This window comes from Phasianus colchicus, chromosome 5 (genome assembly GCF_987193195.1).
Source record: "Phasianus colchicus chromosome 5, bPhaCol1.hap1.1, whole genome shotgun sequence".
NCBI lineage: Eukaryota > Metazoa > Chordata > Aves > Galliformes > Phasianidae > Phasianus > Phasianus colchicus.
The window spans coordinates 31730497-31746887 of NC_143440.1; the positions used below are offsets into that span (position 1 = coordinate 31730497).

A 16391-nucleotide genomic window follows, 5' to 3' on the forward strand; every position below is an offset into this window, starting at 1 on the left:
TACGCGAAGGAAGCTGGAGAAATAGTACACTTACTTAATTTGAGTCCTTCTGAGCAGATCAGAAGGTTTTCTTCCCTTTTTTTTAAAACAAGTACTTCAGGGAAATTTAACTTTCCGCCCTCACTAACTTGAGCAGCCTTCAAAGCATGCAATTTCCATTGTGTCATACACATTCACTCAGCATATGCATAAAATTGAAGGAAAGTGAAGACCTTTTTATATGGGAAGGGCTGAAGAATGTTTTTATTCCAGTTGCTATAGTAATGAATAGAGATAACGATGATTGCACAATCACTGCAATTACGCATTTAAAGAGGGTGGTACTTTCAAACAATAATACAACTGCAATGCAAGAAAGTGCAGTAATCAAGGAAAGGTGGGAGCATAGGCCAATAGCATGCTTATGACTTATCTATTGGTTCTGATGAAATATGTGATAGAGGCAGGTTGATTTTTGTTAAAGATTTTTGACATCTGAATTCGGTATTTTGCTCTTCCATAGCTTTCTTTTGTGATCTTGAGTGTCTCACAGCTCAGATCCTCAAAAACATAGCATTAACTAGATGTTATAAGTAGTAACATGCAAGTTAAGGTGCTTGGCCACGGAACCAGAACCAATAACTTTAAATCACTCAGATTTACAACAGGCTGCATTCTGAGCTGGGAGCAGCTTAATGTAGGTAAATAATTCCTAGTGAGAGATTCTATCTTGACTTACAACACACGAAGTGCTTAAGTAGTCTTTGTTGAAAAAAAGCAGTTCTGTTCCTTTAGTTTCTGGATAGGCTCTTGAGACTTACCTTTCAAAGGGCAAGGAAGGCAATACCATTTGCAATGCATTCATAAGGTATTTAAATGGCTTAGATGTTAGAGCACTCTCTTAGGATATGAGAAGCCTCAGTTCAATTCCTTCCACTGTTTATGGAAATTCAAACCTTAACTCCCACATCTCAGTGGAAAAATGTCTTAAATGGCATGCTATAGGATATTTAAAAGGGAAGAGTGCTCTCTCTCTCTCTCTCTCCCCTTTTCAATAATTAAAGAACCACTAAACCACAGGCACTACAAGCACAAACATGGCCAACTATCAAAACACTTTCTTGGGAGAGGAAGAAACTGAGTTCCACTTCTGTTTTATGTAGTACTTAGCACTATGTGCTTCTTGGATCAAGATTTTCAGCAGCAAACCCAGAGAACCAAACAGCTGATAGATATTGATGAGGCTGAGATGGAACAGCATTACTGAGTACTTGCAATTCTGTCATGGAATAGAGATGCCACCAGGGTGAGGAAGCAGCTGTGTCAGGATATTAAGAATTGAAATTGAATCTAAAGAGTTTGGAATACAAAATTCTCTGTGGACTGAGATGTCCATTAACATTAAAACTTTGAGGAATTATCATCTCATTTAACAAGTGTGATAAAAAACAGCTGATAATCATTTTAAAAATTAAAAAGCATCAAATAAAAATATCCCCTTATGCAATATCTAAAGTATCAAAATATCAAATGGATTAAACTTAAGCATGGTATTTAATCAGTCAAAAGATAGCACAAGGGTTTCTTACAGTGGGAGGTTTTGTTGTTTTTCAGAATATAGTCACATCAAAGTAATTGTCTTGCTAAACATTTCGTTCTGAATAGTTGTCTTGCTAAATATATATATATATATTTTTGTGGGAGCCAAAAATAAACATGAAATAAAAAGAAATTTAAAAAATGAAAAATACATTATTTTCAAAACTGATAAAATGAAATTAAAACCAAAGCATTTTTAAAAACAAACAGAAAACACCATCTTGTAGTCTATACATATATAGGGGGAAAATTGAAATATAGAAGCCATACGACTGAGATAAGTCTGCTGGATAGCTGAGTGACCTCCTGAGTTTCTTCATATCCCTGATGTTTTCAAAAGCACTGAAATTGAATTTCAGGGAACAGGAGGATCCGGTAGATGGTACAAGCAGTGTTGAAGGATACATGCATGCAATGCTTGAAAATGTGGCTGCATGTTAACTTGAACTATATATATGTAAATTCAGACACACAGAGTAAAACATGAAAAATAAATAATAAAAAAAGAACTATCCTTTTCAGTTTCATGCATTATACCCAAACATGTTCTGTGATTTATGCAGCACCTATGGATATAAAATATAATCAAATTGCACCTGTTAATTTCAGCATCATCACCACAATTATCAGCATAGCACAGTTTAGCACATCTACTCATGTGCTTGACTTCCAGTATAACATTAAGCCACCATGGCACATGAGTGCTTCTCCTTGGTGGGTCAAAATGAATCCTCAGTAGAGGATGAACTATTTTTTCATTGCCACAACAACAGACTGAGATAAAAGATCTTAAATGGCCTTGCTTTCTGTATACAATTAGTTTACACCTTGTAAAACCGTGATTTGAATATTGGTAGAATCTGACCTCCATTTATGCTCATTTTTCTTTCATTATTGTCATTTCCCTCTACTGTGGAAACAGTATTAAAATTTTGTCCACACTTTTAAATAATATCCTGTATCTGATGCAATTAGCACTGAGAATAATAATGTTTGGCATGCTCTTAAATGTGATGTAAAGCAATCTGCGTTAGAATATACTAGTTCAGTTACTCTGTCTTATTAGTCATGCAATTTACTGACAACATTTTTCCCTCTTCCTCTTTGTTTTCTGACTTTTTAAAGATTGATACTACTAAACTTAAACTCAAATCTTGAAACATGTTTGCATTTGACAAGGAAATAGCCCAAATCCCTTTTTAAAACCTGTTAGTCACCCTGAACAAACATTACAACCACCCCTTCAAAATTCCCAAGAAGATAAAATAGAACAGGTAGATAGGAAAACAGGAGGTAGAGGAAAAGGTGAAAAGGTTTTAGGTGAAAAGGTTGAGGAAAAACTTGCAGGATTTTAGATCCACATAGCTGACAATTGATCTGTATTTATTTTAAATGTAGCCACAATGGACTGTTACAATTTTGTTCACTCAAAATGTGCAATGTTGTATTCATCTGCCTGATCCTGTTCCCAGCGAAATTTATTATAAAGTATCTTTTAATTCCAGCAAACTGAGGAACAGATCTTATGATCCCTTCATGAGAACATGATTGTCCTAGATCACATATACATACATGCAAAACTTACAACATTCAGCCCATGGCTAAGAAGTTGCCTATTTCTTCCTTTTTTTTTTTTTTTTTTTTTTTTTTTTTTTGTAATAATGGCCAACTTTCCATTAATTCTTGTATCAATAACATCAGATGACAGAAAGCCCTTGGCAACCACTGGCATTAACTGTATGTAACTGTATGCACTCTACCTTTGTTCACAACCCTGTTCTGCTGATCCCCAGCACCAAGAGCTCCACAGTGCACTGGGTGTATTTCGGGGAAGATGCTTTTTCTCCCCTGCTCTCTTGCTTCCAGTCTTCCTCAGTTGATTCATATTGAGCCCACCAAGAGGAGAAGAGGGAGGAATAAGCAAAACCAGGTTGGAAGGGAAAAGAGCATTTCCCCTAAGGCAATACAAAAGGAAAGGTGGTCCCTTAGGAGAGGAGGAATCTGGAACTTACTGACGCAGTGCATTATGTCCACCTACATTCAGCACTCAATCAGTGTTCAGTTCAAATTAGCACTAGCTTGTACTTAGGGCAAAATCCCCTTGGAAATGTTTTCTGCCCTGCTTATAAGATCAGAAGGGCAGCAAAGGGCAGAGAAACACCATTCCTAAAACACCCACATCCTGTGAAACCTCTGTGATTACTTCTTTCTCCTTATCTGTCACTCTTCCTTCTTCACACAATCCCTACCACTTAAATTTGTCAAGGCAAATAGAGTGGGCAAAATCATTAATACTGGCCTTCAGCTCCACAAAAGCAAAATCAGATTTTGTGCAATGTGTTTGAAACTTTTGAATCAGCTCTGTATGATGGAAATCACGTATCTACATCTCTTTCCTATTCAAAAGATCACTGCAATTTGAGTTGTATTTGAAAAAGAGAATTTTTAACACAGCCAAAACACCAAAAAAAAACCACATTTCACTGAGCCCAACTTTCATCCTATCACGCTTTCAAAGGTACTATCTGAGCAACAACAATTTATCTGTGAAAGTACTTTAAAAAGGTTAAAACAATTCACTTCTATATTTCTAATAAACAGTGTCTCTCCTCTTGGTGCCGACCAAGAGATATCCTGTAAAGGAAGTAGCTAATCACTGTCTCCTTGGAAAATGTTTACGAAGGGACATAGGGGATGATGTTATCTACATCCTGTTTAAGCAGCTGTTTTGTTTTTTTAAGCAGATGGTGAACTAAAAGAGGCATTCTTTGTAGTATTGTTACGCTTTTCCTTTCTGTGCTTTGAGTCTCACCGTTTCTGGACAGTAGTTTGTTCAAGGGTGTCAGATGTTTTTCACCTCATCTATCCATATTTCACACACATTTTAAGGAAAAAAAAAAAAAGACACTGCGGCATGATTGGGGTTTCGTGGGGGGAATATGGGATATAGGGAAAGAGATTTGTTTTTGTGCAATTCTTATCAAAATCAACTCATAAATTTATTTACATCTAAGCATCTGGTGACCTAAATAAAATCTGATAAAATATGTTAATTCTGAAAGACTGTAAAGGAAAACAATTTTATTATGGACTTCTGTAAGGGAATAGATATTAGGAAAACACTGCTTCTGGATTCACAGTACAAACAGGCTTTGTATGGCAGAATTAAGTGTACTTCTGGTTTTAGCAGTACAGAACACAGATTTCAGTTAGTAAAATCATTATGTTCCACTGAATGTTACTGTATCATAATATCTCAAAGACATTGTCTACTTCTGAAATGGCTGGATATTGATGCAAGGTAGTTTAGTTGTACTTGTAGGCAGACAATCAATGCTTGCTGATTGCATTCTCTTAAATAGGAAAACATTGAAGTATTTACTCAATAGAAAGGCCAAGATGTTACTTTGGGACAGAGCCTAAAGCCATACAAAACCAAGTGTGATCCTATTCAGAAGAATTCTACCAGATAATAGCATTTCCTAGCTTACTAGACCTGATATTTCATATTATCAAGCTATATTATCAAGCTGTATGTTCGTTGGTCTCACTTAAACAAGTCATTTTACTCCATTCTTTTGAAGTCTTCTAGATGAAAACCAGAAATATCTAACAGTTTCAATCCTTAGTTATCTTTTAGTTAGTTACAGTTGAAATTTCAAGACTTGTCCATCAGTAGCTTGAAAATTATCTGCACAAACAAATAATTATAATTCATACCTATCTCATCCACCAGACCAAATCTTTACTTCTACAGTCCTCCTTTCTTAATGATTACAGGCCATCTAACTTCTGGAATAAAAGCTACCGAAAATATCTTTCACCAGTGTGCTTCCTTATGTGCCCCTCCCTACTACCTACACATCCATCTGGGATCTGAATGAAGCAGGGGTGCTTGTGAAGCGAATTGCATCTTGCTTTGTAGGCTCAGGCAATATCAACATCCATACACGCAGTGAGACAAATCCATCTTCTAATTTTGGATTACAGTTCTCCAAGGGACTTCAAGGCTTTCAAGAGCAACATGGATAAAGCACTCAGCAGCCCATCTGGTCCCTCAGCTGGCTATACTTTGAGCAGGAGGCTGGACTATATACTACCTGAGGTCCCTTCCAAACCTATTCTTTTTTTGCTTCTGTGGTTCTCCGCAGAAACCCTCTTCAAGTCATGCTTTTTCTGACTCCAGTTGGTCTAATAGAAGATATTGTTTTTACCTACAAACTATGCCTCCTCTGTAATTTCCAAGACTCAAAACCACAGACGTTCCATCATGTGGCATGTTCACACCCACATGGATCATTAGTAGGACTGGAATCATTCAATCCGTCCCACAGACCTTTAGCATTCAAACTGTCAAAATGAGTCACAGCAGCTGTAATCATCAGCCTAATTGTTCACTGAGGGTGGTGGGGAATTCATGACTGGCAAATACCTGTAACAAAATAGACACCATTAAGCATAGGATGAGTGTATAGCACTGGTTTATATAAATTTGCACATTTTTTCACTGACACATCCCTCCCCACTCATTGTGTTTAAAGGCATACAGGTAAAAGAGAAACAGTTGTATTTAGTTTGTCTTACAGCCTTAATTCTAAAAGTAAGATGACCTATATATGCTCAAGGTCTCCCAGGATGCAAGAAGAGTCAGTTGATTTGCCCTGACTTTCTGTAAGTGAAGTCCTCAGTGGGCTCACTGTTGACTACCGGCCGTTGAAGTGTTTAACAGAAGCAGTCTTTACAGAGTAAATCAGTACAGAGATAGATTGGATAACTACACCTATTAGTAGCATAGCTACTAACTTTGTAAGGTGTTTAATAAATAATCTATTCAAACCTGTGGTTCTAAACTTAAGGAGCCAGATGCTACTGGGTGCTCTCCATACTTTCTATTCTAACAGAAAAGCTGGAGCCTCACAGTCATGTTATTGATAATGCAAAACACTCAAGATTAGTGCAGTCTTTCTCAATATGACTTAAAAACCACGTTTTAAAAACAATCAATTCACATTCCTCTTAATTTGCTATGCACTCTCTAAATGCTACAGTTTCATAATTACAAGTCTCATTCTTCAGTCTTAAGGATGAATTTTACTGCCACATCCTTTTGCTTAAAAAGCTATAGTTGTCCAGAGAGTTGTCCCAGAACATACACCTCTGAAGGAAGATACTCCTATCATGACACAAGTGTAAAGTCACAAATACTAACTCTGTTATCAATCACGTTTCTTTAGAAAGGGTGACATTTCATCTCTGGCCCCTGTGGCAAAGCTGCATGAGGAGGAAAACAGCAGAGAGAATTGCCATTGTCTGATAACCTCAGTAGGGTTATCAGACCAAAATCTTCATGAACACTGAAGCTTTCTAAGAATAGAAACCTTTGGAAAGGTAGTGAAAACAATCAAATTCTAGATAACCCTGACAAAAATTCTGAGCCAGGCTTAGAAGTGCTCTACAAGCTGCAACAGAGGTCAAATTTCATGCTAAGAAAAAGCATATTAACAGCTACAAACTTCAGTTATAAGAGGGAAGCACATTTAAATGATGCTGTCAGTAGGGATGCTATTTGTATAAGCTGATCACACATGATAGCCCCACCTTTGGCATATCACCTTTTAATTATTATTTTTTTTCCACATGAAATTGTTAACAGCTCTAGCTGAAGAGAACTTATTAAACCTAATTATTTTGATTACTAATTGTTTTCATAATGTAAGTTGATCCAGCAGAGGGTTTTCAAACTTTCTATGTGCTGTCCTTCATTCCAGTTGTATTAGCAATCTTTTCTCCTTTTCTGGATCTGCTTCCCACACTGGATTGTCTGGCTTGCCTTCCTAACAATGTCTGCTGACCCCACCATTCTCCAGGGCCCTCTATCACCATCAGGGTGAACTACTTCACTTGCCATTCCAGAAGGACACTTGAGTTCCTTTGTAATTGGCCCGGGATTTCACAGAGATATAAGTAAAACAGATTTAGTTGAAAGCTGCTGGAAGAATGCATGCATGACACCAGAAGTTATATACAAAATAGTTGTCTACTTCAACTCTGAGAAGAAAAAAAAAATGGATTATCTTGCCCTTCAGTGGAGCAAGCCTGGTTTGGACACAGACCAGGTATGAACCTACTTCACAACAGGAGGGCATGTCACCTGGAGAAATGTTACATTCATGGATCAGGGATGTTGTACAGGTAAGTTGCAAACATATTTTTGTATAAGGCTCTGTAAGATTTGCTTATGGATTAACTCTTGATCAAAAAGCTGGAGAGTACTCTTTGCACCAAAGCCCCATTTGTCTATGAGTGTATGCATGTGCATGAATTCAAGGGAACTACAATTAAGGAAAAGCAAAGATAACTGGGATACACCTGTCTAAAGTAGAAGCAGGCAGGGATATTGGCTTACCAACATAGATGCTGCAGAGAACATTGCAGACGACATGACTCGTGATCTTGGATGTACATTATGTATTTGTATTTCATAAAGCACGACGATCTTCAAGCTGGACATGAGCTCAATGCTTACTCAGAGGAATGACACCCAGTGAATCACAGGGGTGATTTCCAGAGGCATGCCGGGTTTTCCTTCCACTTGCAGGTCTGTAGTCAGGTCTGCACAGCTGTGGTGACAGCCAAAGTCACCATGAACCTCAGGAAATGGCAGCAAGCCTTGGTGAATTTGGCCATTTTGGACACCTGGAGAGAAATGCGTCCTGGTTGCTGGCAGGGAATTACTCAGAATATCTGAATCTTACCAGTTAAAGAAACAGTTTATGAGAACCGCCCTCATCTCAGCATGAGGTATGATGGCATTTTGGTGCCGAAGTGACTTCCACACGCAAACAGAGCTCGCAGAACAACAAAGCCTGGGTGCTTCCTGCTGCTCAGGTACCCGCGTTTCTCAGTACAGCGCCTTTTGGTCACACTCTAAGTTACATGCATTGAGTTTGACTTTCAGCTTTATTGTCGGGTCTCTTCTCTGAAGTGAGAAGAATGAACGGCTGAAATGGGACAATTGATAGTGCAAGTGCTTAGGAAATCTAGCAGTTAAACTGGAAGGACGGTGAGGGGTGGCGGCTGAGCACAAGAGCTTTAAACCGGTAACCGTCGATGTAAGAATCCCAGCTCGATGCCTGCCCTGCGGCCGCGCACACCTCTGTCCCAGCCGCCCGTGCCGTACCGCCGGCAGAACCGGGCCGGGACCGGACGACAGCCGCCTCCCTCGGAACTGCCCTTCCCGCGGGCGCCCGCCGGGGTTTCCACGCGAGTCGGCTCCGTGCCGCCAGAGCCCTTTCCCAGCCCTCCGCCGCCGCCGCCGAGCAGCCAATCAGCGCGCGCAGGAGCGGGGTGCGGGCCCTCACCGCCCGCGGCGCGCCGGCAGCAGCCCCACGCGGGTGGGGAGCGGCGAGGCACGCGTGACCCCGCAGGTCCGGCCCCCTGGGCTGCCCCGGCTGAGAGTCCGCGCCGCACGCGGGCGGCGGAGCGTGTCGGGGTACCTGGCAAAGTCGACGGTTCGGAGAAAGGCAGCGCGATAGCTCAGCACTTCCTCCTGCCGATAAGATCTCCGCCGCGCTTGTCACGGGCGGCGGCTGCTCCGCTCGAGCCGCTCTAAGGCTCCTCCTGAGGCGGGACGGGGGCGATGCGCGGGGCCGCCCTGCCGTCCCCTCCGCCCCGAGCAGTCCGGCTCCCTGCGGCCGCGCGGAGCCGAAACCCGCGCCGGCATGGGAACCTTGGGCAAGAAGAGAGAAACTCAGTGAGTCGGCAGCGCGGGGGCCGAGGCGGCGAGAGGGGCGCGGGGCTCCGTGGGGCTGGGAGAGTGGGCAAAGCGGCGGGGCGGGACGGCGGCTCGCCCATCCGAGCGGGCGCGGGCGGCGGGCGTGCGGAGAGCAGCCTGAAGGCGCGACCGGAGCGTGCGGCGCAGCCAGAGAAGCGGCTCCGCTACCTGCGCAGTGCCGCCGACGGGAGAGGAGCTGCGGGCCGTCCCGCTGTCAGCACCGCGGGCGGCTCCGTCCCGGTCCCAGCGGCGTACCGGGGAGCCCGGCGTGCTTTTCGAGTGCCTTCTTCGAGCCGAAAAGCCGCTGTGCGGGGATCCGCGCTAATTAACGTGGCGATCGGTTTCGGATGTGTCACTCGCGGAGCGTTGCCAAGTCGGCCACGGTGTTATTGTTGTAAATTTGTACTGGAGGAGGACGTGGATGGTTTTCCTTCTGCTCCCTGCTCGGTATTGCCACTGTTGTCAAGACCTAACATATCTTCTGCTGCAACTCCGAGCGTGCCCTGCACCAAAGAACCGCTGGAATAAAGTGAGGAGGGGTGAGGGTTAAGCTTGCAAAAAGAGAACCCTGAAAGCTAAGCAGGCCTCGCTCTTTTTTTATATGAGAACAGGAAGTCAGATCGCACAGCGAGGGGGGAAATCTAGAGAAAAGGGGAAGGGAACAGAACATTCTTTGCATAGCCACTGTCAGATTTGCTTCAGGAAAGTTAAATGATGGCCACTACCTCTGCAGTCAGGTCTGGGTTCTGCTGGCCATGCGGGCCGTGAATGACCTCATCTACAGTTTCATGACTTTTCCAGCGTGGAAGTGAGTCAGAAATTTTAAGCTAAGGCCTGAAACTCACTGAGATTAGGTGGGTCTGATCTATCTTCGTTAGGCATCTTTGTTTCCAAATTGATCCAGGAGTATGGGATGTCCTCGCCATCTCTGCCTGTCTGTCTTATGCACGCTGGATACGTTTCTATGCCTTTTCTTCTTGGGGCTGGCTGTTTATTAATAAAGTTTTCAGCAGTGTTCTGTCTAAGGAAAGTTGTACGATGGCTTAGGATAACTACAAGAAGAAGCTGCAGTAACTTACTTAGGAATATGGTGGACTGCACATTGACTCTGAAATAAACCCAAAGTTTCATTGAAACAGCAATGGCTGTTGCCATTTTGTGAACATGGTCACGCTCTCAAGTCAGATTTTGAATCAGTTCCTGTTATTTGCACGTGAACATGTATCAGAACGCTGTGCTTCTTTAATATTTCATACAGAATGATGAGCTTGCACGCAAACAATGAACACAATATTATCTGTAAATGTACACATTCTTAAACTCTTATGACATCGCAGTAGGAGAAAGTACTGGCCTAAGCCAAGATTTGTTCTTTGTTTTTATCTCTTTTAAGGATGTGTTTACTTATAAAACTATTAATTCACTCGTGCATGCACTTTTAAAACAATTTAGTAGGAATTAATAATGTAGAATGGATAAAAAGTCATCAGCTTTTTTTTTTTTTTTTTTTTTTTTTTCTTTTTCTTTTAATTGTGAAATGCTCCACTGTGAAGTTGCACTGATAATTTGGGTACTTAATTTCATTTGGAAAATCACTATTAATACAGCTGGTCTGTCTTGTTACAATGTGTTTCCAATAATGTTGGATTAAACTATTTTTTTTTCCTCCTTTATTTTTATGATCACACAAATGTGTGGTGGCAGATTATTGTGTAACAATGTTCCTTTTTTGTAGCTTATATAGTATTGGAAATGTAATTCTCAGGCAAAGAAATAAGATTTGTGGCAATCTGACAGACCGTTCAAGGAATGCTGTAACTGTGCTCTACTATCTGTGTTTAGTAGGGAAAAAAATGTCATTTACCATGCAGACTCTTAGGTACACTTACCAAGTAGGAGGGCTGTGTCTTTCACCAACCTAGCTACAGGGAGTTCATTGCCCTTTAAATCTCTCCTTCTTTTTCATGTCCTTTAAAATTTGTCACTCACCCTTGTACTTACTTATTGTGTTTTCTTCTAGGCAACCTGCCCAAGGATGCAGCAGTGCCCCTGAATCCTCACTTGAGCTGAAGCAGATCAGTCATTGTCACAGCCATTCAAATCTTTCCCAAGTCACTATGGTGCCTTTGGGGCACTTAGCCAAAGGGGCGACTTTGGAAGATCTTCTTGAAACCTGCATTCAGTCTTTCGGTGAGTATCTGGAGGTTCTTGGAATGGTGTGAATGTGTTTCTATATTCGTTGCTTTTAGGCCATTTACCAGTGAATTACATTGATGTATTAATGAAGTATAAAAGCTTAACTGAACATTATGTATTCTGTAAGCATTGCCATCTATTTTACAGGTTTGTGAATACATAGGTAATATATGCTAAGAGATTAATGTTGGTATTTACCAAACCAATACTTGAAGGAACAGAAGGAAAAAAAAAAAAGTAATCTTTATAATCCTATAATATACAATAAATCTCACATGTTTAACACAAAAATTTTGAAGTGAGCAGAGCTGTTTTTATAAGGTAGGTGAAGCAACACCAGGTTACCACTTACATTATCAACATAGATTTAAAGTTGCCTCTCCATAAAGAGAAAGAATCCAAATAAAAGTTGCATCTGTGTACTTTTTTGGGCCTGTCAGTTGTGTGTTTCTTTTTACCGCAAGAATCGTAATACATGGGCAATGATGATTATTGCCTGAACCCTGTATCTTTAGTCTCCTTTTTATTTTTATTTTTTTTAACTATTAAATGTTTGGTTTTTATATTATTAAAATATGTTAGTACTGAAGGCGCTCAAAAGGGTTCTGAATATTTTGCAAATAAGGCATTTGCTTGTAAACCTTCTATCTTTCAGTGTTTAGAAACACTGTCTTTCTGAAAGTCTTACAAAGTTTTCTTACAGAGTAGTCCTTAGATGCTAAACCTCAACTGCCTACTCACCTCTAGAATAATTAATCTGTGCAGGTAAATAGTAACAGAGTGCTGATCAAGTACTGCAACAAGTGCTGTGTAAACAATGACTAATCTTTCACACCCATTGGAATTACATTAATGTTAATATACCATAAAAGCTTACATTCGGTGTGTGCAGAGAAATGCATGTCTAAGAGAAGTTAATAAAACATGCAATTATCATTTCGTTCTGGCTCCTTTTCTCATTCAGTTCATTATTGGGTAAAGAACATATCCACTGAACTGTTATAAAACCCCAGTCCCTAAAAAAATGTTGATTAATCTGTAAGTTTTGTTTTACTGGAAGTGAGAAGGCATCTAAAGCACATGTAAGACCATTCTACAGTTATAATATTGATATGGTATTGATTCATATTCATGTTTTTAAGGAGGAAAAAAAGGGGACTATAAATACAACATCTAGTAAAACTATTGTGAATGGTGGTTTCGAATTCTATGGGAAACTGAATGGGAGACTACTGTTGACTTTTTAGTTTTATTTTAATAATTTTTTAATATTCAAAGTATATATGTCAGCATGTAGTTTCGTACTGCTAAGCATCCATGTTTTATAAGGGCTAAGACCAGAAAAAGAAACCTGTCCAGTTAAACTACAGGATTTTATCTAAAGGATTTCATACTTCAATTATCAAGTTTACTGTAAATCTGAACAGGGTTTTCTTGAACTTTGACAAGTTGTATGTAGGTCTAGCAGAGTGAGTAGCAGTGTGCCTGCACTCATAAACGTAGACTAAGTAAGGACTTCTAGAGTCATGATATGCACTGTTGGCATTTAGAATCTGTTGGGCAATTCATAACAGAAAAAAAATAGGTAAAAAAGAATAGTTGCTGATGTAAATTGAATGATTAGGCAATTTAGGCAAGTTTATTCCCATGCATAGTGTCTATAGTTTCCACCCTGTATTCTAGTAGTTCTATTCAGATTAAAGTTGTATCGTCATTTCCAAATATGCTGGTTTATGTTATTACAGAAATCTGTTACGGTGTTCTGAGCAAGATTTACTTCAGTGTCAAAAGCACAGAATCTCCCAAGACTTGAGCACAGATTTCCTTACTATACTTTAAGTTCGCTTTCTGGAAAAAGCCCTTGATTTACTTACTGTCAAGGGTTAAATAAAACAGTATGTAGTAGATAGAGACGGTGTGTCTTGCTTGTGAACACATCCTGTTTTATGCTAATGCTATCCTGGACTTGCTAACGTTATGTGTACAGTTACAATTCTTATATAAAGTACACAGTCAAATTCATTTTCCTGAACTCAATTAGAAATGCTTGAAAAAGCAAATACCGTGTAAGAGAGGCTGCTAACAACAATGGTATATAAAGGAAGGTCAGCAGCCTTCTGCCATTTACATGTGGAATAAGATGGCCTAGCTAAGAAGGTATTAAAAATGAACCCACAGTACAGTATGGATAAGTAGGAAGCGTGAATCGCAGCTAATGAGTGAAAGACTTTGCCAAAGTGTTGTAAATGATTCTAGGATAGTCTGTAGAAAGACGATGTTTGTCAAGAGAACTGAGGTAGTCCAAAGCCTGTACTAAAGAGATGTCACAATTTGACAGTTTGAGGTGAGGAGCAAAGATTGCATCTTGGAATTCATGATATTCTTTGTGGATCTATGAAAGTGCTGAATAGAAGGTGGTACTAAAATGTGTTTTCTTACGTTGGCCTATGATGTCAGACTTGGATGCTGGTGGTACGACAGTAGAGGTTGAATCTTCTCACCAGTATTCCGTGACACATTGTTGCTGTGTGACAGATGGCAGCAGCGAAGGCAGTCTGACAGAATGGTGGCTGTCATGGAAGCACGTATGAAGCAGAGATGTGAATTCCTTGATGCAGAAAAAGATTGCACCCGTTGACATTCATTGACACTTGCTGAACATTTATGCAGACCAGACAGTAGATGAGAGCACAGTGAAGTGGTGGGTGGTGTGTTTCAGCACTGGAGGCAGCAACGTGAAAGGCAAACCATGTCCTGGATGATCATGCAGATTATTATGAGTGAAGCATGCAGGTTCTTGTTAATGGCTGGTGAGTATGAATAGTCAGTGGTGGTGGCTATTTTGAAAACTACTGTTTGGGGTATGAGAACTTGCCGTATCAAATATAATTATTGTGCTTTTTGTAGCTGTTGTATTTTCTATTTCCATATTTATGAGGCATTGTTTTTGGAGGGACCTATGTAGGTCTGAATGAAAAGTGTTACACCAGTGCTTATTCAATAACACAATTTTTTAAAACAAAAATAGGAGATACTGAAAGTATAAGTTCTTCAAGTCTCATGAAATGTTGCATCAGGATGAGTAGGCTGAACCCAAAAGTTATTTGCCACAAACTAAGGCAATAGAAAAGCCAGGACGTGAGTTGGAGCAAGAGTTCATAAAAAACAGTGTGATGAGCTACTGAAGACAGAAAACTTAGAAAGGAGCATTGGTGCTGAGATAAGTCTAGAAGAATTGTAGAGACTTGAAACAACTCTACAGTGTGAAGAGGAAGAATGTGATTATATAGGACAATTATTCTAAGTATTTTATCCATCTTGAAAGACCTTTTCAACATGACAGGTAGCTAAAGGATACTGTTGCAGCTATGATCTAGATTGACAAGAAGAGCTGCAGAGTACAAATGAATGCATCACATTAGATTGCCTTAGAAAAGAAAGGGAAGCATTGCATGTAAGTGGAGCCAACAGTAAAATTTAAAGATGAAAAAGTGGTTACATGGAAAGAAAGAGAAGTCGTAATAGGGAAGTGGAGTAAAAAGAGAAATCAATGTGAGGGGAATGCATAGAGAGGAAGAGCAGCAAATAGTGTAAAGTGATTGAAACGACTAGAAAATGTGTTGTGTAGAAGGGCTGGATTCACTGGAACCTCTCCACCAGAGAGATTGATTCTAAACAGAAACTTCAAAGAGTAAATTAAATGTAGTAAATTGGTGACAAGATGGCTGAACTTGTGATTTCAGGAAAACAGAGCGATTATTAGATTTTGACTTGGAATATGACAAATTCAAGAAGAAATTTTTTTTTTCTAGAGGAATTCTTCACTAGTGACTGTGATTCCTGATCAGAACAGTAACCTCTTACATCCATGTTTTCTCTTTATGCAGTATAAAGCAACTGGAAAATAATGTACTTTTGACTGGCAGACTCTGAAAATCAGTATGGCTTAATTTTCTATATTACTTCTTGTTTGTAAAGATGCTATCAGCTTTGTTATCAAAACTGATTGATAGAGTAGGGTCTAGCTTTCTATTCCGTGGCAATATTTAGTGCTGGCAGTTCAGTAGAACACGGGAGGCATATGCTCAGTAGCACAGCTTTATTCTTTGTTAGTTCTTATAGTAATCTTTGCAAGACTGTGTAAATGCATGTTGATGTATATTTAGTCCAGAAAGTGTTACAAATGGGAGAGTATAATATTTCAGCTAGTTTTCACTTTGCTAGATATTTCTGTCTTAATTTTTTAACTGTGAATCTGCTAACTATGGAAATGAAACAGCAATAGTTCATAACACTTTTTACCATTGGCTATTCTCAGTCTGCTGTGAGGCTGTTGTTTTTGACTGTTTGTAAGTAAGTAAATTTCCGTTCTAGCAATTTTTTATTTGTATGCTCATTTTGTATAAGAGGTGTATGGTAAGAGACCTTTGTTTTCCTTGTCTGTAAGCTTCTGCCTTACCACATAAAGGGAAGACAAGGGAAGAACAACTGATATATAATCTACCTGGACTTCTACACCTTTAACACAATCTGACATCACATACTCATCTCTAATTGGAGAGAAAGAGTTTTGAAGGATGGATTATTAAGCAGATAAGGAATTGCTTGGTTGGCTGTACCCAGAGAGCTACAGTGGTCAATGGTTCTACATTCAGGTGGAGGCCAGAGGGTAGTGTCAAACCTGCCCCAAGCTAGTCTATGATTCTATGTTACATATGTCTTCATGCTTATATTGAGTAATATTGACATGTACTTATTTTTTTTTAAATATGTTTTTCAAAGATTCAGTGAACTGTTTTAACATGCAATAAAGCTTATAGGCCATATAGGGTTAAAGGGTCTT

General features: G+C 39.8%; 1 protein-coding gene and 1 long non-coding RNA gene across 6 annotated transcripts in view; one reads left to right on the forward strand and one right to left on the reverse strand.

Annotated features, from left to right (window-relative positions):
• Window positions 1–16391, forward strand: part of RASGRP1 (RAS guanyl releasing protein 1) — a 52852-nt gene that overhangs the window by 2333 nt on the left and 34128 nt on the right. For 4 of the 5 annotated variants that reach the window (XR_016466925.1, XM_031593729.2, XM_090141249.1 and 1 more), the window contains exons 1-2: window positions 9198–9331; window positions 11373–11542. Coding sequence is in view for 4 of the 5 variants with exons in the window: in XM_031593729.2 (XP_031449589.2) it covers window positions 9300–9331; window positions 11373–11542 (202 nt within the window). In the remaining variant the exon portion in view is untranslated. Of the gene's footprint in view, window positions 1–9197; window positions 9332–11372; window positions 11543–16391 lie in introns of those variants that run through there. The other variant, XM_090141250.1, reaches the window with a different exon arrangement.
• On the reverse strand, window positions 2913–9212 carry LOC149917830 (uncharacterized). Its single transcript, XR_016466926.1, has 3 exons — window positions 9075–9212; window positions 7985–8274; window positions 2913–6010 (listed from the first exon to the last, which is right to left on the reverse strand). It is a non-coding gene; the product is annotated as an uncharacterized LOC149917830 (long non-coding RNA).